Source organism: Octopus bimaculoides, chromosome 11, assembly GCF_001194135.2.
Source record: "Octopus bimaculoides isolate UCB-OBI-ISO-001 chromosome 11, ASM119413v2, whole genome shotgun sequence".
In the NCBI taxonomy this organism is placed as follows: domain Eukaryota; kingdom Metazoa; phylum Mollusca; class Cephalopoda; order Octopoda; family Octopodidae; genus Octopus; species Octopus bimaculoides.
Genome location: NC_068991.1, coordinates 80,631,277 through 80,654,773, shown reverse-complemented (window position 1 = coordinate 80,654,773; position 23,497 = coordinate 80,631,277). Strand labels below are relative to the sequence as shown.

The 23,497-nt window shown below is 35.2% G+C and overlaps 1 protein-coding gene and 1 long non-coding RNA gene across 9 annotated transcripts in view; one reads left to right on the top strand and one right to left on the bottom strand.

Moving 5' to 3' along the window:
• The window catches only part of LOC106878525 (GRAM domain-containing protein 4), a 176,116-nt gene that overhangs the window by 72,142 nt on the left and 80,477 nt on the right, over window positions 1-23,497 (bottom strand). For all 5 annotated transcript variants that reach the window (XM_052971959.1, XM_052971962.1, XM_052971963.1 and 2 more), the window contains exons 2-7: window positions 20,518-20,865; window positions 14,679-14,865; window positions 5,932-6,052; window positions 5,115-5,221; window positions 4,601-4,766; window positions 155-180 (exon numbers count right to left, since the gene is read on the bottom strand). In XM_052971959.1, coding sequence (XP_052827919.1) covers window positions 155-180; window positions 4,601-4,766; window positions 5,115-5,221; window positions 5,932-6,052; window positions 14,679-14,865; window positions 20,518-20,865 — 955 coding nt within the window. The remainder of the gene's footprint in view (window positions 1-154; window positions 181-4,600; window positions 4,767-5,114; window positions 5,222-5,931; window positions 6,053-14,678; window positions 14,866-20,517; window positions 20,866-23,497) is intronic.
• The window catches only part of LOC106877906 (uncharacterized), a 158,894-nt gene that overhangs the window by 87,972 nt on the left and 47,425 nt on the right, over window positions 1-23,497 (top strand). For 2 of the 4 annotated variants that reach the window (XR_008265241.1, XR_008265240.1), the window contains exon 6: window positions 17,989-18,825. The exons of the other annotated variants lie outside the window; for them this stretch is intronic. This is a non-coding gene — a long non-coding RNA (uncharacterized LOC106877906). Of the gene's footprint in view, window positions 1-17,988; window positions 18,826-23,497 lie in introns of those variants that run through there. 4 annotated transcript variants of the gene reach the window in all.

Here is a 23,497-nt window from a genome sequence, read left to right as displayed (position 1 = left end):
ACTTGCCCAAGGTACCATGCAGTCGGACTGACCATAAAACCACAAAGGTTGTAAAATAAACCACAAATAAATGTTTGCCCCAAAAGGGGGCAGCAGAAACAGAAGGGAAAAAGAAGGATATCCAATGGAAATGTTGGATGTTTGATGTACTTACCAAACCGGGTGATATTATTCTTTAGCCTGAAGAAATAGAACAGAAGAAAATTATTTTGAGAAAAAAATAAACATCAACTGTAACTACTACTACTACTATGACCACCACCACCATAATGATAGCAATGATGATGAGTATAAAAACCACCACCACCACCACCACCACCACCACCACCACCACCACCACTACTACTACTACTACTACTACTACTACTGACTAGTAAATTTCCAGACTCTCATTTTCTTATTGGTTTCCTGTCACTGTTTCTGTCATTCCTTCATTACCTGAAAAGGTTACTCTGGAATACCCATCCCTTTTTTTTCTCCATCCAATCTCTTGTATAATATTCTTCAATGTTTGCTTTATCATTGCTATTTTCATCTCAATCTCTTTTTCTTAATTGTGTCGCTAGTCCCTTCTTCCCCCCACGCCCCTTCTCTGCCATACTCTCCCCATTTCCCCCTCTTACTTATCGTTCCCTTGGCTGAAATGCCATCACCCACCCTTTGTTCCCTTTCCCCTCAGTTATGAAGGCCACATTCGGCTCTTCACCTTGTAAGTTACAAGGCAATCATCACAAGAGGTGGTCCTTTGAAGGAAAAAAAAGGCACCTACATAGTTCACTGCAGAAAGGGGTTGACATTAAGAAAGATATCCATCCATGGGAACTATGTTGAAGAAGACATTGGTACAAGAGGCAGTCCTTTCAATCATCAGACCATGTGAAACTATCCAAGCCATACCAGCATGAAAACCAAACATCAAATGATGTTGATGATGATGATGGTGACAATGGATGATGGTAATAATGATGATGATGATTTCACTTTTACCATTGTCGATTCTCCTGCCAATTTCCAGCAAAAGAAAACGTTTCTTTCTAATCCACTTGTCATCGACTTAAAATACTTTCAATATTGATTTGACAAATGACGACAGGATGGAAAAGGAAAAACAAACCATCCATGTTGTTTTCTCTTTTGATATCTGAAATATTATTTCTTTATTAAATATTTAAAATTCCTACATTAAATATTGCATCTTTTCAAATGTGAAGTGCTTGGAGAGATGATGAGTGGTTGGGAAATTTCCTTTGCAACTGTGCTTCTTGGTTTAATCCCACTGCATAGTACTTCAGCCCTTTAACATATCAACCAAAATATTCTCCTTGTTTTATGCTCCAACTGACCAGGTCTGGCCTCTCACACCTGCCTGATAATGTCATTCTAAAGATCAAAGCTATAAGACAATGCATGATCACTTCAAAACAGTATGTACAAATAACCGTTACATTTGAGTGAATAATCTGAATGCTAAAAGGGTTGGACTAGTTTCTTCTTTTCTAGCTTCAGTTTGCCCAACAATGAATGATAAAAAACATTTTGCAGACAGAAATTGTGCAGAAGTATTTTGTTATGTATGTATGTATGTATGTATGTATGCATGCATGTTTGTATGTATGTATTGTACTGTTCCGTGATGGTAAGATCAACAAAAAAAGTACTCCATCTGGTGAGAGATAAATATTATTTAATGAACACAATATGTGTTTTTATGTGCTACTGTTAGTTTCATGGTCTGAGAACAAGCCAAACAGTGTTTTAAAACATGCCTGGTTTTCCAGTACAATCATCAGACACTGCCCACGTAGCATGATAAACTAAAAATGGGACAACAGAAAAAGCAAGAAGCAACAGCAAGGAAGTATATATATAAAAGGTGGAAAATGAAAAAGAAATCAGAAAGAAACAAAAGGGAGAATAAGAGTTATTTCCCTTAGACTGTAAAAATATAAGACTGAAAAGATAGTGACTTAGAGCCTATGGTACACTTATTCAATCTGGTAGGTAGGCACTTTCCAGTTCATCAACAGGAACTTAGGCATATGCTTACACCCACTGAAAATTTCGGATCTACAGTTCAGCTGTGAGTTAGAGTTCTTATTTCAACTATGTATAGCTTACATTTTCACAATCCGTTATAAATAACTCTTATTCTCCCTTTTCCTTATTTTGATTCTTCTTTGTTTTCTGGATTTTCAACCTTCTACCTTTTATATATACTTCCTTTTTGCCTTTTCTCACTTCTCTTATTCCATTTTTAGTTTGTTATGCCATGTGGGCAGTGTCTGATGATTGTGCCGGAATACCAGATATGTCATAAAACACACTTTGGCATGTCCTCAGCACATGAAACTAATAGTAGCACATAAAAACATATTTGATGGTTATTAAATAACACACACACACACACACACACATACACACACACACACACACATATATATATATATATAACAATATATTATAAATTAACTACCAACAAAAATAATTGGTAAGCTAACTTAAAAAATCATCACCTAAATAGCAGAAAAAAACGACAGTGAACAAGAATCGATCCTTTTGGTTATATTAATAATAATAAAGGAGTTACGACGCAAAAAACGTATAAATTCAAAAGAACATATTTATCTTCTTCAATATATATTTCAGTATAAAGAATTCATTAAGATGCTTAAATAAAAATTTCTTTACACATCATTCAGGAACAGATATAACATCAGAAAAAATACATTCCGTTTAAAAACACAAACCGTTCATGGCGAAAATATATATATATATATATATATATATATATGTACATGCATATGTATACATATATACATCATTATCATCTTGACATGCATTTTCTCATGCTCGCCAAGGTTACTTGGCATTTTTTGAGGTAGATTTGTAGATTTTCACTGGCCAGATACCCTTCCTGTCACCAACCTCACCTGTTGCCAAGTCAGATAATATTTTCTTCTTGTCAGACATATTTTCATGGAAGAATACAAATGAAGGACACCACTCGTACAATTTTCCGTGTTCATTTACACCCATTATGTCATGGAGACACTATCACACACACACACATACACTAACAGACGTGCACACACACACACACATGTGCGCATTTATACATACAAGCATATGTATATGTATGTATGCAGTTATTGTATGCATGTGTGCGTGTGTGTGTGTATATATATATATATATATATATATATATATATATATATATATATGTGTGTGTGTATATATATGTATATATATGTGTATATATATGTATATACATGACAGGCTTCTTTCAGTTTCTGGTTACCAAATGGTTGTGATGGTGGTGGTGGTGGTTGTGATGACGATGGCAACGCTAATGATGACAATAATGATGATGGAAGTGGTGGTGATGATGGTGACATCACAATGACAACGGTTTCTATATAGAAATGCACAGACATCATTTAGTAATCGCTGAGAGACATGATATAGTGACATCAACAACACCAACAACAACTAAAATAACACACAATCAACTCGATTTATCACACAATGTTTCTTGTAAAGGAAATCAATATATTTCTGAGTTTCTCTTTCCCAAAGCTTTACATTTATTTCTGAGAGAATCAATTGAAATTCAAATCAAATCAGGTGAATCTCATAGCATTTTTTATTATTGGGGTCTTAATCTTTTAGTTGTGTCATTTACTGAGTTGTGGCCATGTTGGGGCACTACCCTCGAGAGTTTAGTTAGACAAATTGACTCCCTGTACTTATTTCTCTTTAAGTCTGGTATGTATCCTATCAGTCCTCTTTTGACAAACTGCTAAGTTATGGGAATGTACACAAACCAACGCTGGCTGTCAAGTAGTGACAATGGACATTTCCTCCCCACCACATATTTGATGGGCTTCTTTCAGTGTCTGTCTACCAAATTCACTCACAAGGCTTTGGCCAGCCTGGAGCTATATTACAAGACACTTGCCCAAGGGACCATGCAGTGGGACTGGACATGAAACCATGTGGTTGGGAAGCAAACTTCTTATTCGACAGACATGGGTGCTTAACTTATACACTTTTACCCATCACTATTGGATAGGGGTCAAAGCAAGTATCATTTACTATAACTTTGGGTCAACCCAAGCCATACAAATAAAATTGGGTTTTTATGGAATGTGTTTAGAAACCTAGCAGATGGTTTGAACCTGTAATTCAAAGGTCCAAGCTTGTTATGCACTGAGTCATGTTGATTCTATCAGAGAATTACATTAAACATATACGTGTGTCTATGGAATATTCAGTTATTTATTTGCTAATTCAATGAACAAGAAGTCCAGTTGATCAAAACAACTGGATGCTCTTTGTTAAAACCAACAGAGATCCATTTACTCACTACTTTACTTTATAAATCCAATAAGAATGGTGAAATTATAAAAAATTGGTCCCAGTAGCATTTAATGTCAAACCAAAAAGAAATAAAATTAGATATTGTAAAATATTTAAAACATCATTTCTACCAAGTGAATTACTTATCAGAATTGTAAATATAAAAGACATTTTAAGGATTTCTTTTATAAATACAAAATGGAGAAAAAAAAATCATGAAAGAAAATTGATGTGGATTTACTTTCGGACAGTTAAAGGATCTCCATCAGAATCAATTTCCGGATTTGGTTCTGGAACTTCAGAGAAATCGTTGATGACTTCAGAGATCTGATCAACAACCGCATCCCAAATCCGTTGCCAGCGCGTCTTGGGACCAATTGAATTTACATCAGTCAAGTCATTGACAACTGTAAATGAAGAATTAAAAAAAAATTAAAACTGAATTACTTTAGACAGTGAAGTGGGTGTGTGTGTGTGTGTGTGTGTGTGTGTGTGTGTGTGTGTGTGTATGCACATATGTATGTGTGTGGGTATGAATGAATGTTTAATCTATTTATCAACCATAAAATGATGAAAGGCAAGGACCAAGTGCAGTGTTAAATCAAATAATGGTTTAAATCAAACATACCTCAACCAATATGGCCCACAATATGACTGGTATGTTAAACAAAGTGATTGATTAACTCTACCAGTCACTCTGGCTTACAAAAGAAGAAAAGAAAGAATTGAAAAGAAACTAATGAATAGTTTGTTACCTTCTCGATCTTCTGTTGGAAGGGAACGATCTTTAACTTCATTGGAGTCTGTCTCATCTGGTGAAACGTGATGTGTTGCATCAGATTTGCTCCGTTGCACTTTTCTTCTGAACAAATTAAACAAAAACAAAATATATTTACATTGACAGAAAAATCGAATTTTAAAAATAATCCTTTATTTGAAAAACAGGTTAAGTGTTGATGATAGGAAAGGCATCAAATTACAAAACTTTGTCTCAAATAATTCTCACTCTAAACTCATAACGTAGAAAAACTAAATTTAATTCACATAATTTTCATTGACCTGAGTCTATGGCAGAAGATGCTTATCCAAAGTGCTACATGGTGGGATTGAACAGTAAGACATGTAGTTACAAATCAATTTTAATTACCCCACAGCCATGAGTGTGCCTAACAGGAAGCAGTGACCATTAGATTTCTGGAGCTAATGTCATAGTAAAGGGCTGAGTTCTTGATAATCGAGGGTTGTGGGCCTTAACTCATATATAGTTCCCAGTTGTTAATGTTTTGCTTTATTTTTTTTACTGGTTTTAGTTACTGGAGTGTGGCCAAGCTGGAGTATTACCCCCCAAATGCCTTTGGGAAATTCTTGAATTCCACACATCCTAAAATCATTACACTGTGTCCCCTATTTATGAATTACAAAAATGAAACAAACAAAAAATGGTTCATGGTCCATAGTCAGAGCCCTTTTCCAGAGCCCTTTTCCTTTTTGGTCAATTATTTCAAAAATAATTAATAGCTAAATCTTAGTTAAAACAAAAACAAACAAAAGGCAAAATTGAAATATATCTACCTTCGCTTCTCTAACGACTGACATTTTTCTTCCAAATGAACATTTCGGCTTTTTTCGTAGTCAAGTTCTTGTTTAACTTTCTCAAATTGACAAGCTTTCTTATATTCTTGTAACTCACTGCCTGTAAACAATTTGGAATTGGCAAAACAGAAATAGAGTGAAAAACTGAAAAATGCTGCTCTCATTTCAAATATTTCATATTTTCCTTTTGTTAGCAAAAGAAAGTGGGAGGGAGGGGGTCGAGAGAGAGAGAGAGAGAGAGAGAGAGATGGTCTTGTTTATTCTGCAATGTCATTTCTCTTTACTCTTCATCTGTAAGTTTATTGTTAATGAAGGGATTAGTTCAAGAGACAACAAATAAATACAAAATAAAACCTATATAAGACAGCATATATCTTAACCCCCTTCTTTTGTTTTTTTTTACTATATTTCTGTCGAAATATACAACCTTTATTTCAATTAACTTTAAAAAATGTTGTAAGAAACAAAAACTGACATGAAATTTTGATAGAAGGTTTCAATCTTGTTCAGTTTAAATCAGGAATTTGGGTTTCAGAGCAAAGGGGACCCATAAGTGGGTTAGGGTTTAGAATTCTGACAGACTTGTTATATTTTTTGTGATTTCACAAAAAACAAAATGTTAACTATTAAAAAAAACAAAATTCATCTTTAATATCAAAATTCATCTTTAACTGACATTTTAAAAAGATGAAAAATAAAAAAAAAAAGCATTTCTTGGGTCAGTTAGTGCAATGTTTTCATAACCTGGACCCTAACACTCTCTTTGGGTCCTTGGGAGATCATAAAAGGGGGCAGGATTTTTAGAAGGGTCACAGTATTTCTCAAATAAAAACCAAATACAATTCTTTTACTTGTTTCAGTCATTAGACTGTGGCCATACTGCAGCACCACTGTGAAGGGTTTAGCTGGACAAAGCCACTTCAGGACTTATATTGAGTCTGACATGTATTCAATCATTCTCTTATTGCCAAATTTAGTTATAATGATGTAAACAAACCAACATCAGTTGTTAGGTAGTGAGGGAATAAACACAAAGATATACACACATGCACATTTACACAGTTCACACACACGTGCATGTGTGCGCACACACGTATGCATGTGCACACATACGCACTAAAATTTTCATAAGGAAAAGTTTGACAGTGACTTTGAAGTTTCAGCTGTCATCTTGCAGAGTGGTTTTCTTTGTTCCTTTCTGGCTTTATAGAGATTTTGGTCAGGAGTTCCTTTGGCATGTGGTATAATGTGAATGAGAATTAGGTGTGGTGTCAGTACTTGGGAGAAGTGGTTGTGTAGAAAAGGAGTGGAGAGTGATAGGAGGAAGATATGTGCTTGTAGGGTGTAGATTGAGAGAAAGCAATGGCAGAGACTGTTACTCTGGTTTGATAGGGGAACTCTGTTATTATTTACAGTTCAGTCATGTATGAAATTAAATGAGTAAACTTGAATGTGGTACATCTGTTGCAAATCCATGACTGTAAGAAAAACACGATAAGATATACAGATAGGAAATTCCAGAGGATCAGCATTTTGCAATGGAAAAACAGGGTGTAGTGGTTAGTGCAGGACCTGGATAGTTGGACACAATTTAAGTAACGGGATGCAAAGATTCAAGTGAATTGGGAGTACCTAAGTGGAAGTAGCACTTAAATTGCCAACTCTTAGGAGCAAAAGCCAATGAAGTAGCAGAAAAAGAAACAGACAAGACATCTGGGCCAAAGGCTGGAATGTAGATGTGCCAATCAGTTAGTGATCTTTCTCTGGATGCTATTAAAATGTCTTTCTGTACAGCAGCAGTAATTATTCAGGATTTAATTTTACTAGAAATGTTCAGATAATTAATTAATCAACCTTGCTAATATCAAACCATTTAAGGCCATCTTTGGTTTTATAATACTTAATATCTATTTTAAAGTGTTCACATATAAATTAATATTTTACATCAGAATTTTATCACAGAACTATTTTCCTAATTTGTGTTTGAAGACACCAACTTAACAATGAAAATATTTGTTATTTTATTAAATCTGAGTAAATTATTTTGAAAATCGACTGAAACATACAAGGATAAGTGTATTTCATTAAAAATTTGATTAGAAAAGGTTAATCCTTTTGATACCAACCCACCTGAGACAAAACCTGCTTCTATGATACAAATCCCCTGTTTTAGAGAGATCTAAATTAAAACATTCCATAAAAATCCCACTTTAATTTATGTCCAAAACACGGACTTAATAATAACAAAATTATTTTACTAAATTCTTCATTATTTTCTAAATTAAATTGAAACAAAGTTCGTGTTTTTCAAAAGAAATACCTTAACAAAACGGTTTTATTTAAATTAAAAGCTTCCATTAAAATTTCATGCTAATTCATACTCCACACACCAGATCAATAGTAACTCTTTTTTTCTTTTGTTTATAAATTCTTCATTATTTTCAAAATTAATTGAAACCAAGGCAGTGTATTTCAGCAGAAAAATGGTAATGAAAGGGTTAAACACTTGAAACACACATTTCACAAATATGTTGTGCACAACATCCCTAAGCTTTTTGATAATGAAAATCAACTGAATTAACTGCTTCTGAATAAATGAGGAAGTGGCTGAGTGTTCCACAGATATGTTATTGTTAACCCTTTAGTATTTAAACTGAAAATATCTGGCCAAATCATTCTACCTGTTTTATGTTTAAACTGGCCAGATTCAGCCTCTTACACCTACCCTACAATGTCAGTCTAAAAATAAGCAATCACATAATCAAAATCTGGAAGTTACAAGAAAATACAAACTCAAAATAATGTGAATCAATAACCATAACATTTGACAGAATGTTCTGAATGGAAAACGGTTAACAGACAGAATCAGTGAGACCAGGCTCTACGTCTTGGATTGCACATGCAATAGAACTGTTGGGTTTCTATACAGTTTCCATCTACCCAATTTTACATACAAGGTATGGGTAGATCTGAAGCTATATATATATATAATACTAGTTTTCCAGTAGAACCAACTCACTAGTGAAGGCGCATGGTTCAGTGGGTAGAACATTGGGCTCACAATCATGAGGTAGTGAGTTTGATTCCTAGACCAGGCTATGTGATGTGTTCTTGAGCAAGACTCTTTATTTCACATTGCTCCAGTTCACTCATCTCTAGAAATGAGTTGCGATGTCTCTGGTGCCAAGCTGTATCAGCCCCTTTGCTTTTCCCTTGGGTGCCATTGGTGGCATGGAGAGGAGGGGGCTGGAATGATTAGTCTTCCACAAACAACCTGGCCTGGGCTTGTGCCTCAGGGAGTAACTTTCTAGGTGCAATCCCACGGTCACTCATGACCAAAGGGGGTCTTTACCCAATATCCTGTACCCTATAAAAGGTTAAGTCATTACATTTTATAGCTGAATCACAGCATTTCTAAATGCACAGTTGTTTAACCCTAGGTGGACATTGATCATCAAGCTTGTGATCAAATGATGCTATCCAACTATAAACATGTTTTCTTTGTTGTTGTTTTTGTTGCTGCTGGTGGTGGTGGTGGGTGTGAATCTAGTACTACATTATGTCATGTGCTATTCCCATATTAAGACAGTGGGATTTGATTTGATAGAGAATTGGCTGCTATTTCTAGCATGTTGTGTGACCAGATAGAAACTTTCTCATTGACTGCACAGTTTCACCTTTTGCTGCAATGTTGAGGAATAATTGTAATTGTGAGTCATTTTCTGAACTCATCTAAAAAACTGTAAGTTGACAATAATGATGGTGATGATGATGATGATCATGATGATGTGGGTGGTGATGGCGATGGTAATAACAATGTTGATGATAATGATTATGAAGGTGATGACAAATATGATAACAACAATGCTGCTGCTGATGATGATGACAATGATGTTGATGATGATGATGATGACGGTGATGATGATGATGATGATGATGATGAGAACGATAACAATGTTGCTGCTGTTGCTGATGATAATGATGATGATGAGGATGACAATGATGACAACAGTGATGATGATGATGATAATGATGATGAATCAATTTTCGCCTTTCTGTCTGCTAGACTTGAACCTGAGCTATGAATTTTTCTAATTTCTTCAAGAACATATGGATTAATTCTCAAGTAAGAACTACCAATAACTCTCATTTCTAAATTGCATCAAAGCAATTATACAAAAGAAAATGACGAAGGAAGTAAGTCTTAAGGCTAAAAGTTTGGAAAGGCGCCTAAGTTAATCTCAAATTCCTCTTTGTTTAGTTTTCTTTTTTTCTTTCTTTACAATAAGTTCCATATTTTAACCATCACACTTTCTAAGATGGTCAGAACAGCTGCAACAAATCACTTATCCTCATTTCATTCAATAAATTATTGAATCATATTTTATTATTTTAATTTGTTTTAGTTAACCTAAGTGGAAGGGAAAAAAATGAAAAAAAATGTTGACTTGAAAGAGGAAAATAACAAAGAAAATGAGGAATTCTTTAAAGCCAGCAAATTGCTAAATATTTTACCATATTCTGAATATATGCCAAGAATAATGTTATTTTTGATAATATTTATCTTTCTTGAAAAATGTTCTTTTTTTTTTAATGCTAAAGAAAGATGTGGAAAATCTTTTAACAATTTTCATTTTCCATTTTATTTTACCAAATTCCATTGTGATTTATTCAAGTTTTCTTTTTTTGTTTAAATTTTATGAAAATGTTATTTTCTTTATTTATTTCAATGTTGTAGTTCTCTTTAGTTTTTATTTGTTGGGAGAGCAAAGAAGAAGGGAAGGAAATCGTCTGAAAATCTGGTTTGTTGGCTCACTGCCACATTGCCACAAACAATTTTCTGGTTACATACAGGTGAAGATACTCACCTGGTTATTCAGTTCAAAGTAGTTTATTTGGTACAGTGCCTTGGAGAACAGACAGTCAGAGGGACTTCCTAATTAGTCGTCAATATAAAAAATGGTTGTCGAGTTTTCATTAACTAAAATTTATTGGTCAAGTGTAAAACTAGCAATCACAATGGAAACTTAAGTAAGTTTGACTACATAGAAATTCCAATATTATTGAAACACACATATTAAGCAGATGCATGGCTGTGGTGTGATTAAGGAATGGACTTTGCAACCATGTGGTTATGGGTTCAGTCCCACTGCACAGCACCTTGGTCAAGTGTCTTCTATTATAGCACAGAGTCAATCAATGCCTTATGAGCAAATCTCGTAAATGGAAATTCTATGGAAGCTCATCATAAGTAGTAGCTGTGTAGTTAGAAGTTTGCTTCAGTTCCATTGTGTGACGCAATGGACAATTGTCTTATATTTATAGCCCATGGCCAACAAAAGCCTTGCAAATGAATTTAGTTGACAGAAACTGAAAAAAAGCCCATTGTGTGTATTATATATCTTGTATGTGTATCTTTGTGTCTGTCCCCCCTACCACTGTTCAGTGTTAGTTTGTTTATGTCCTTGTAACTTAGTTGTTTAGCAAAAGAGATTAATAAGATAAGTTCAAGACTTGAAAGCCAAATAGATTAATGACAAAGTCAGATGTCTTCACTAATGAAAATCTTAATGACGAGACTTCTTATTTAATGACAACAATGGTGTCAGATTAACATAAATACATTCGATCATTTGAATTGAATGCACTTCAATTTAAATGCATTTGCCTTCCTATTCCTGTTTTCAATATGAATTGGATATATATATATATATATATATATATATATATATATATATATATATATATATATAGCCTGGTGCAGCCTTCTGGTTCACCAATCATCAGTCAAACTGTCCAACCCATGCCAGCATGGAAAGCGAACGTTAAACAACGACGATGATGATGACATATATATATATATATATATATATATATATATATATACATACACACACAACCCCACACTCATAAATACACACACATGTGTACACATACACACATATATATACACATGCATACATACATACATCTTTGCAAATGTGATGTATGAGAGTTTACATGTTTGTGTATATTCTACCATATAAATGTATGTTTGCTTCTTTTTTTTTTTTTTTTTTTTTTTTTTTTTGCTCTATTAATACAGATTTTCTGATAAAAATCATTTCAAGATTTTTGTACTCCTTCAGCTTTTCGAAAAGCTGTTAACTAGTGTAACTATCCCCTCCTTCAGCAGAAGAGAAAGTTTGCCAAATACTGTTGAATCTCGCCATTTACCAAACCAGATCAGACCAGCCCAGACTAAGCCATACCTGACAGCTAAGCACATAATCATGTTCTACCTTTTCCAAAGACAAAAATCTCATCCTTGTTTCTGTTTTTCTTAGACTTTCCTTTAAAACATTATCTCACCCACATGCGAACATAATCACACTCACACACACTCACTCAATCACTCACATAATTACACACCTTCAATACATATACTTACAACTACATTAAGACTTCTAAACACACACACACACACACACACACACACACACACACACACACACACATGCTGTAGACTAGAATAAGAACAATGTTTAATTTATTTATATCTTGTGTTTAATATCTTTTATAGAAGAATCAAGTCTAATGATATTTTGTTAGTATCTTCTTAGCATTTCTATTTTGTTTGTCTAAGACCATTGAAAAGAATACAAGCCATGAACATATGTTCAGATGTTTAGCTTTAACTATTTTCGCTGTGGAGTGTGACGAACGCTGTTCACTGTGATATTAAGTTCTCGCCAAAATAAGTATGGCAATAAAATTATGGTTTATTAGGCTATTAACCTCATCTGTTAGAGATGGAAAGCAGTAGATGTTGGTAACTTAGCGGATAAGTGATAGCTGTATTACTGTCCCTCGCCCCACCTCACTAGTTTCAACATAAAGGTTCCTAGTTCAAACACTGGGCAAGAGTGTATATATAACATATATATTGGCTCATTCCATAAATAATGTGGTTTTTCAATTTCCTGAGAAGTCGGAGGGGGATGGGATAAACTACCTGCATCAACCTGCTGTAAAGGCAGGTAGTAATTTTACCTTCGTCTTATTCTTAGTGCAAGTTTTGAAGAGGGAAGTTCGATTTTAACAGTTATTTTTTCAAAACTATAATGGAAGTGACAAAGGAGCATATTTTGCTTTATGAGTTCAATAAAGGCAACAACGCAACAGAAAGTGTGAGGAATGCAGGATATGGGGATTGGACAATAAGTGTAAGCCAGTGTCAGTGGTGGTTCCAGAAATTCTGAGCTGGAAATTACAGCTAGAAGAGGAGCCTTATCCTGGAAAATCTGTAGAGCTCGATGAGGACACCCTGCAAACGCTGATGAAATAAAATCCCATCGTAACTGTTGAGGAACTTGCAGAGAAACTTGGATTTGGTCATTCATCGACACCTGTGTGCCATTGGGAAAGTTAGTAAATTGGGTCAATGAGTTCCTCACAAACTCTCCGAGTCTAATCACACACAGAGAGTGAATGTGTGCTCTTCTTTGCTGTCTTGTCTCACGAATGAACCTTTTTTGGACTGAATAGTGACTGGTGATGAGAATTGGGTTCTCTATAAAAATGTCAACCATCAAAGACAGTTTTCCTCTACCAACTTTCATTCACAAGATTAATCCACTTGAGGCTATGGCAGAACACAATTGCCCAAAGTGTAATTGACTTATTGCTTCCCACAAAACTGCTGGCCCAGTGCCAAGCATTATTATCATTGTTATGGCAGTGAGATGGCAAAACCATTTGCATGTGGGACTAAATGGTTAGTGCCGTTTCTTCTGGTTCATCACTTTCTGAGTTTAATCTCACTGAAGTTGACTTAGCCTATCATCAAGTAGAGATTGATAAAGTACCAGTCAAATACTGGGGTTGATTTCATTGACTAACCCCTAAAACCCCAAATTTCAGCCCTTCTGCTTATTTTAGAATCAATAATTATAAACAATTATTATTTTAATGAGAGACAATTAATTGGTTGTGTAAAATATATTAAGAATGGATTTTTTCAAAAATTTATAACAGAAGTTTTAGATTTATACAGGAACACTTTAAAATAGATGATTTTATATCATGAAAGCTGAGATGGACACAAGTGGGTTGGTATTAAAAAGGGTTAATTAATATTTAACTAGATTAACTACTTTACATCATTTGGATTCATCTTTCTAATATTACAACTGCAAATTCCATGACAAAGAAATAAATAAAACTAAATAAAAATGTGAACTGGGTGGGCTGCAATACAGCATTTTGTCTGCAGACACTGCACCGTTGTAGTGGGTGATGTAATAGAAAGCATCAGCACAGGAGGACCGCAGTTGGCAGAGTCTGTTGTCCTCAGTCAATAAATAGTAATAAGAAATCACCACTACCACCATCATCATCATCATGTTTTATCATCTATTTTCCATGCTGGCATGGGTTGGATGGTTTGACCGGATCCAAGAGATCATGATCTAATGTCTGCTTTAATATGGTTTCTATGGTTACATACCCTTCCTAACACCAGTCACTTTACAGGGTGCATTGAGTGCTCTTTTTCATGGCACCAACACTGGTGAAGTTGTCATGCAGCTTCCAACATTAAGATTCCCTCTGGACTGAGTGGGGTTTATGTGAGGCGATGAGATGTTAAAGTATGAAAAAAGGGGCCAGAACAGGTTTCTTGTTGTAGAGGAGCTACATGTTTACTCAGAGTATAGAAGAGGAGTATTTTGGTAAAACAAACTTACTCAGAGCTTGGTTTTCTATCATAATAGCCACCAGCTGTTCTTGAAGGTGGGTCAGTTGATGCTCAAAACTCAACCTTTCTTCAGAATTAAGTGGATGAATGCATTCTGAGCGAGGTGATTCAGGTGTTCCTTGTCCTGACAAACTACTGTTTTCTCCTTCACGGTCAGCAGTTATTAATTCAAAAGTCTGAATAAAAATATAAAAAAGAATATAAATCACAAATGAAATCAATACACATTTTTTTTTTGGTATTTTTCAGCTTTCAATTATCCATTTCCCAAACTGATACAAACTTGTTAATAATTAATCATTTTAATCAATCAATTTGAAAACAATAAACAAAAAAAAACAATGATCATGGGGATTTTAATGATGTGGTAATAGGGTGATCAGTGATGCTGATGTGGAAGTGGTGGTGTGAAGGGTAATGTAAGGGTGGTGGTGTTGATGTTAATGAGAAGATAATGATGGCACTTTTGATAATAATAATAAAAGAGATTTGGTGATGGTGGGGTTGGAGTAATTTTGATGAGGAGCACTGATGGGGTACGAATGATCCTGATGTTTGTGGTAGTGGTGGTGGCATAACTGTGATTGTATTGGTGGTAGTTTTCTTACTGGTGCAGATTTCATATTAGATTGAAGAGAAGAAACAGTACATATGGGAATGTCCAGGCAACCCTCAATTATCAGGGTTGACTAAGAGGGTAGTATTAATGTTATTAAATGTTTAATAGATGGTGTCTGAGCAGTTCCCCCACTGGCCAGCTCCTGTCAAACTGTCCAACCCATGCCAGCATGGAAAATGGAGGTCAAATGATGATGATATACATGCATATATACATAAATATGTATATATATATATATATATATATATATATATATATATATATATATATATATATATATATATATGCATCATCATCATCATTGTTTAACATCTGCTTTCTATGCTGGCATGGGTTGGACGGTTTGACTGAGGACTGGCAAACCAGAAGGCTGCACCAGGCTCCAACGTTGTCTGGCAAGGTTTCTACAGCTGGATGCCCTTCCTAATACCAACAGCTCCGAGAGTGTAGTGGGTGCTTTTTACGTGCCACTGGCATGGGGGGGGGGGGCAGTCAGGTGGCACTGGCAAGGGAGCTAGTAAGGTGGGAAAACAAATGACGAAGGCAGATGGGAGAACAACGCTTGAGATGAATAGAAAAGTCCTTGATGTTTCGAGCTTACACTGTTTGACAGGAAGGATTGAGGGGAAATAAAATGAAGAGAGAATGCAAAAAGAAAAGAAAATAGAGTGAGAAAAATGTATAGGGATTAAGGGTTCAACATGATGAAATGGTAGGAAGAAAGAGGCTGAGTGAAAGGGAGCTCATAGCAGTGACCTGGCCGAATAAAGGTATGCAAACACAGGTGTGTATATGAGGATGGTGTGTGTGTGAGTGTGTATGTGTGAATGGAGGTGGGTGCATGAGAATGTATGTGTGGCTGAGCTTAAAATTATGTGGGTCTGTGTGTGTGTATGTGTATGATTAACCTAGTGTGTACATTTTGTCAAGTGATGTGTTTCATGTACTAGTATATAATTGTGTGTGGAGTTGTCATGTGTGTGTGTGTGTGTGTGTGTGTGTATGGGAGCATGCATATATATATTTATGTATTTACACAAATATATATCTATATATGGAAGATGCACAGGATCCATAAAAACTAGAGACTCGAGAAATTGATTCTCTCAAATTCCCTGGGGGCTCATTAGAGGTAATTGATCATTTCTGCTACTTAGGGGACCAAATTAATAGTGGAGGAGGATGCACAGAGAGTGTGATGACTAGAATAAGAATAGGATGGAAGAAATTCAGAAAACTTTTACCTCTGTTGACCACAAACGGTTTCTCTTTGAGTGAATGACTGACTGTATGATACATGTATACAGACCACAATTGTATATGGTTGTGAGACGTGGGTCTTGAATGGAGAGGACAAGCAAAGGTTAGAGAGGAATGAGGTTAGTATGCTCTGTTGGATGTGTAATGTATTTATACATGTTTGACAGAGTGCTTGTGTATTGAGAAAGAAGAGTTAGGCATAAGAAGGATTAGGATGTGGAGTGTGCAAGAGAGAAGACTGCACTGGTTTGGTCATGTGATGCCAACTGCTCCGTAATGAAGAGCCAATCACTCAAAGTGGATAGAATACATGGATGTGGGTGACCCACGAAGACATGGGATGAAGTACGGAAGAACAACTTCAAGATGCTGAACCTTTCAGATGAGATGACAAAGGACTGAGATACCTGGTGCCTTACTGTACACAAGAAGACCCATGACCCCTAACAGAGGTGATTAGGCCACTCCCACTGGTGAAGAGGATGGGTCTGCAAGAGTCATGTGCCAGTACCATGTAAAAAGCACTTGTGCCAGTGCCACATAAAAGCACCCAGCACAATCTGTTAAGTGGTGGTTGGTATATGGAAGGGGGCATCCAGTCATAGAAACCGAATCAGGCGGGAGCCTGGTGCAGCTCTGGTCAAACCGTCCAACCCATGCCAGCATGAAAAATAGATGCTAAATAACAATGACGATGATGAGGATGATGATAACACACACACACACACACACATATATATAGTTGTCCATAGATTGCTTAGCTTTATGCATGCAAAACCATTGGTCACTCTATGACCAGAGACATACATATATATATATACATACACACACACATACATAAATACACATAAACACATCAGGGATTCTTTCAGTTTCTGTCAGCTAAATTCTCTTAAAAGGCTGTGATTGGGCTGGGGCTATAGTAGAAGACATTTGCCCAAGGTATAACACAGTGGGGCTGAACCTGAAACCATGTGGTAAGGAAACAAACTTCTTAACTATGCAACCATGCTTGTATGTCATCATTTTTGAAATCCATTTTACATGATGGCCACTGTTGGATGGGTTGGGTCATCACAGTTCAAGTCAGTTTTTACCCAGAGTTTCCAAGTTACTCTGAGACAGGTTGGGAACCATCTCTTGCTTGTACCTTTATTTTTAACATGGCTTTTTATGGCTGGATGCCCTTCCTAAAACCAACCACATTACCAAGTGCACTGGATACATCATGGCACCAGTCCTAAAGCAGTTGTCTTGTTATTGACAAGACAAGATTAAAGAGTCCTCTCAGTGCTATGTGCTATCGTTTGCTTATTAACCAACCATAACGAACAACTAACCTGATAGTTATCAAGCTAGTGAGAATTGTATTTGATGGCATGACAGACACATGGCTATATTTCATGCATCTCTCTTTCAGCAATGCTTACTCAGGAGAAATACAGTGCCATGGACAGAATTAGTTCACAGGAGGCCCAAATTTGCATATAGAACCCAGGGCAATTGTTTTGAGACATTTTTTCATTTTGAAAATCAAAGATAGTAATAAAAATGCTTCTGCTGTTGATGCAGTTGCTATGATGGTGTTGATGCAGTTGCTATGACAACTCATTATCATAATCATTAAATAAAAAAAAAATACCCATAATAAAATAATTAAATGTAAAAAGAAATATAAAAAAGTTGTCTTTATTGCTTCAAATGATTAAGATAAAGCAGACAAAACACTTTAAAGAAGTGTTAAGAAAGTGTGAAAGAAATGAATAAACATGAAAAAGCAGAATGCAGACGACCCCGTTGGGTAGGAAAAAGAAAAGAAAAAAGAAGGAAAAGGAAAAAAATATGAAACATTAAACAAAAACCTACGCTAAAGTTTCTTGAAAGATGTGTGTTTAGTAAGAGAAACCTCTTTACCTATTTACTAAATGATTCTGTAAAGTTTCCTTTGGTAAAAATGGAAGAGAGAGAGAGAGAGAGAGAGAAAGAGAGAGAGAGAGAGAGAGAGAGAGAGAGAGAAAGAGAGAGAGAGAGAGAAAGAGAGAGAAAAAGAGTAAGATAAAGAAAGGAGGAAAAGTGAGAGAGAGAGAGAAAGAGGGGAGGAAGAAAAAGTGTAAGAATTTCCACTTTGAGCCATTACAGCTGTCTAATGATGATTCTATAAGGAATCGTTTTCCAATAAACTGGAACTAAAAACTGTTACCAAAACATTTCATTTTATTTTTCCTTTGAACTGAGAAGTAAATTATGTGGAATAGAGTTTATTTTTGTTTGTTTTCTGTTTTTCTTTTCTTTAAGTGGAACATTGGTCAGTCATAATGTTTTGTGATGTCGAGTGGTCAAGGAGGAATGACACATTGCAAAAATAAATCCTTGCTTACACTGTACACTACAGTTACAGCACCAACAAACACACACACACACACACACACAAAAGAAAAACCACGTTTAGTGACAGTGGTCAGCTGCTTTGCAGATGTGACATAAAATGTATAGAAAACCATTAATATAATTTGGAAGATTCACCCAACTGTATCAATTAAAACATTGGCTGCATACCATGAAAATATGGGGGAAAAATGTGCTTCAAAGGGAAAAACAACAACAATAAGAAGCATTTGAGGCTTAAGGGATATGCATAAGCCTTTGTTTTCTTTTTTCAGGTAAGTGACATGGTTCATATAACAATGATATTATGTTCATCATAGAATATTTTAGTGCAATGCCTGACGTATGTTTGGTGTCTCTTGTTTTTAAATGAAGATCTATATTCATAATCATAATACATGGCTGTGTGATTAGGAAGATGAAGATTGCTTCCCAGCCACATGGTTTCAGTTTCAATCTCACTGCACGGCACCTTGGACAGCTGTCTTCTACTATAGTCCCAGGTTGAACTAAACCTTGTCACTAGATTTGGTATACAGAGATCAAAAGAAGCCTGCCATGTGTGTGTATGAGTGTGTGTATGTATATATATATATATATATATATATACACACACACATACACACATATATATATTTATGTGTGCGTGTGTGTGTGTTTATATGCATGTGTTGTCTCCCTGTCGATCTGTCTGTCCTCATTTTGATAAGAAATGATAGCTGTAAATGAAAGCCCCGTTATACATGCAGTGTCATTCATTTCCAATTTTCTGTGCAAACATGTCTGACCATGAAGAAATATTATCTTGCTTGGGAAGAGGTGAAGGTTGGCAAACAAGAACGGCAATCAGGCTAAAATAAATCTGTCTCAATGGATCTTTTCACATCAAGTTAATTTAGCGATAATTTCAAAATACTTAGAAAGGAGAAAAAAAAAGAACATGAAATACAGCAAAATAATTTAAAATATTTTAAATTACACTTCCACATATTTTGTGTCTATTGTTTATATGAGCCAGGCTGGTGTTCTCCTCATCTTGATTGTTACTTTCACAATGTTTCAGCTGTTGTATTCTCCAGCTTTCTTCAGGTGTTTTACAAACCTAACCCTTTATTTTGATCCACAGGGGTCCACTGTTCTCATTCTGTTCCCTGCATTTCATGATTCTTTATCATTTTCTTTGCTTCAGTTGATTTTGTTGTGAAGTACTGGGCATTGTGTAAGATGTTGGTTAATGAAATGCAGTCACCTAGAGTTTCTGAGTTCAATCCCAAGTAAGGCACTCCACAAAAAATCTATTCAAGCAAAAAAAAATCACAAAGTGCAAAGACTGCAAAGAATGAGAACAGTGTACCCTCCTCATCAAATAAAAGGTTAGGTTTGAAATTCTGAGACAACAACTGAATTCAACACAAAACACCTGATGAAGGTTGGAGTATGCAAAAACCAAAATATAGTGAAATCAGCAATCATGGTGAGGACACCAGTTCAACTAATATAAACAGTATTCAGGATATTTTAAATAAATGAAAACAAAAAAAGCTAAAATGCAAAAAATCCATACGTTTGTGTCTTCTTCATCTTTTGGGATGTTCATTTTGCCTGGACGAGAGACTTTACGATTGGATGAATTCACTGACGGAGTCATCATTGAACTTGGTGCTGAAGAAATTTCTTCGTCTTTCTCCTTGTCTTTTTCCTTCTCTTCCCCAATGCTGCCACTGACACCAACACTGCCTCCACAACCAGTTGCTCCCACAGCTGTGGGCCCACCGCCCCTCTCAGATTTGTCTGCGTTTCGGAATCGAGCTCGTATAGCATTCCTCAAACTCATTGCGTCTTGCAAGGATGTCTGTCTCAGCTGCTCATTCCCACATTGAAATTCATTCCAATTTAGCAATAAATTAAAAGTCTGCAAATGAAGCAAAGAAATATTTAGTTTTTTGATTCAAAAATAAAAATTTGGGGGAGAAAATAAAATTATAAGGATATTTTTTCTTTTAATGACAGATTTGATAAAAGATGGAAGTCAATAATATGATATTTGAATGTAAATGAACAGATGTATGTGTGTGTGTATGTTTATGTATATCTGCCTCTCTGTCTGTCTCAGTCTCTTTCCTTCTGCACACACACAAGCTACTGACATTATGAAGGCATTAGTACATATGTATCAAGTGGTTATGTAACAACATGTTATGCAGAAAACCATTATCTTCAGTTGTTACAAGTGGTAGCAACAGACGAGAAGGATTTTCTGCAAAACATCATGAAACTAATGCATTCAATGTAATCAAAATATAACTGCTTTTGTTATTTATTAAAATATTATGGTGTCTCATATTTATAGCAATCAAGTCTGTCGCTGCTTGAATAGTACAGTTATGAAGTAGACATGGATATAGGAGTAGAATTCTTATCTACACTCTAAGCCCAAAATATCTGGTAAAGTGTACTGTACCAAGGCATATTGTTGAATTCACCCTCAACCCCACTCCCCACACACCCAAGTCACAATATATGGATTCAATTAATCCGGTGGCACTGATAAAAAATCTCCTCAATGTATCATTCTACAAAACACAGAGAATAGAGTATGATACAAAAGTAAAACATGTATAAAAATATTAATAAAGAGAGAAATATACAATGACAAAATTTATTTTACCGATGGATGTTCATATTAAACAACAATTGTTTTGCAGTTTCATATACATGTATAAATAATCTATTCTATTAAATCTTATAATAAATAATATATTATTTATATGTCTATTGATATATATATATAAAATTTTAAAATTAATGCAGATAGTAAGTTTGTTCATCAGGTTAAAAGAATTCCATGTTTACATCACAACATTTCAAAATGCAAAAAGTCAATTTTCAAAAACATTTGGATATGGAAGACAAAACAGGAGAAAAAAATTAATAATCGAGAATATTCCAACCACCGAACTCGGACTGATACCAACAACAGCTCTCCGCATCGTCTACATGTTTGGTACAGAATACAGAACACCTATGTACAGTCAACACTAACAAATCTAAAGCTCATGTTGGTTGGACCTCTAACTTATTTAAAGCATTTTTTAGAATGGTGAAACAGAAGCAAACAAACTGCTTTCATTCTACACATTTTGATCCTTATTGGAGAACCCAAACAGATACCTTTTTATCTTAAAAAGAATATATTTTCTAAATATGTGGTGACCAATAATCCTTGCAATTTTGCAGCATGGAGGACTGTCATATGCTTTGGATTAAAATCTCATTACTCAATTGCCATTCACAAAAGCTTTCCAGCTGCTTTCATGGTAAAATTAAGACCTCATTTTTCCCAGCCAAACATCTTTCCACCAAACTAGCAGTGACCTATATCTCTGTTTCACTACATGTGTTCATTAATGTTCATGTTATTTCTATTCATTTGATGTTCTTTCTTAATCCTTTTTCACCTTTATCATTCTTTATCATGAGTCAATCCATGAACATCTCTTTGCTTCCTCCTCTTCATACCAGTCTCTTCTGATTAGCATGACTCACTTGACATTTTAAAGAGATAATAATACTGTGTGATCAATAAATATTGCTACTTTTCCATGACTTTAAGTTTCAAGCTAAATCGATCAATCTTTAGATGGAATAAGCTCCAGCAATCCACTCATTATTAGAGATTCTTCTGATGAAGAGCCTTCACTAAAAAAAGACCAACTTTTCCCACATGTCCTGACACTCAAACTTATAGAGATTTCTCAACAAACAACCTTGCATTTACCTTTTCCATTGCTGCACACACAGATCCTCATCAATTCTAGACTTTGCCCTATTTCTATGGCAGTTCATTTTGAGAGCAACTGATTGTGTTTGCCATAAAAAAAAAATCAATATATAGTTTGCTCCATTTAATTTTCAGATATTAAGTACTTGACCCAACTCTGCTGAACAAAGAATTTAATATTTGCATATTAATATGTGACCTGGGGTCTATTGAATTTATTGTTCAGCAGAGCTGGGTTATGTATTTATTATTTAGACATCAAAAACTTGATTTAGTTGAAGTCAATTTATCTGTGAAGATAGTTTTTTATGGCAAACAATATCAGTTTTGTGAATAATGAACAATGATAGGAATTTGTTCAAACACACATACGGATATTAATACAATTTCACTCAAATATTGGTGGTGAGAATAATTAGTGCTAGGAAATATATATAAATATTGGGGCGAAAAACGTATTCATTAACCTATAAGAATTGGATGAGATATGACGGCTCGGCCGGCTCTCCCCAGTTCTTATATTAATCATTAAATCCAGAAATACAACAACACGAGGGATAACAGTAACAACAGATCAATAGTTTATTCTAGGTTGGTGTAGAGCCGTTTCGTTCCTGGGTGAATAGGCATGCCACTAGAATACCAAAGGAAGCTTCGACCACACGTCGGTATCGAGCTGAGAGATACGTGTTGTCGCCACTGCTGCAAGAGAGAAAAGAGAGCGAACGCTATTGCTTTTTCTCCACCTGTTGCATTGCGCATG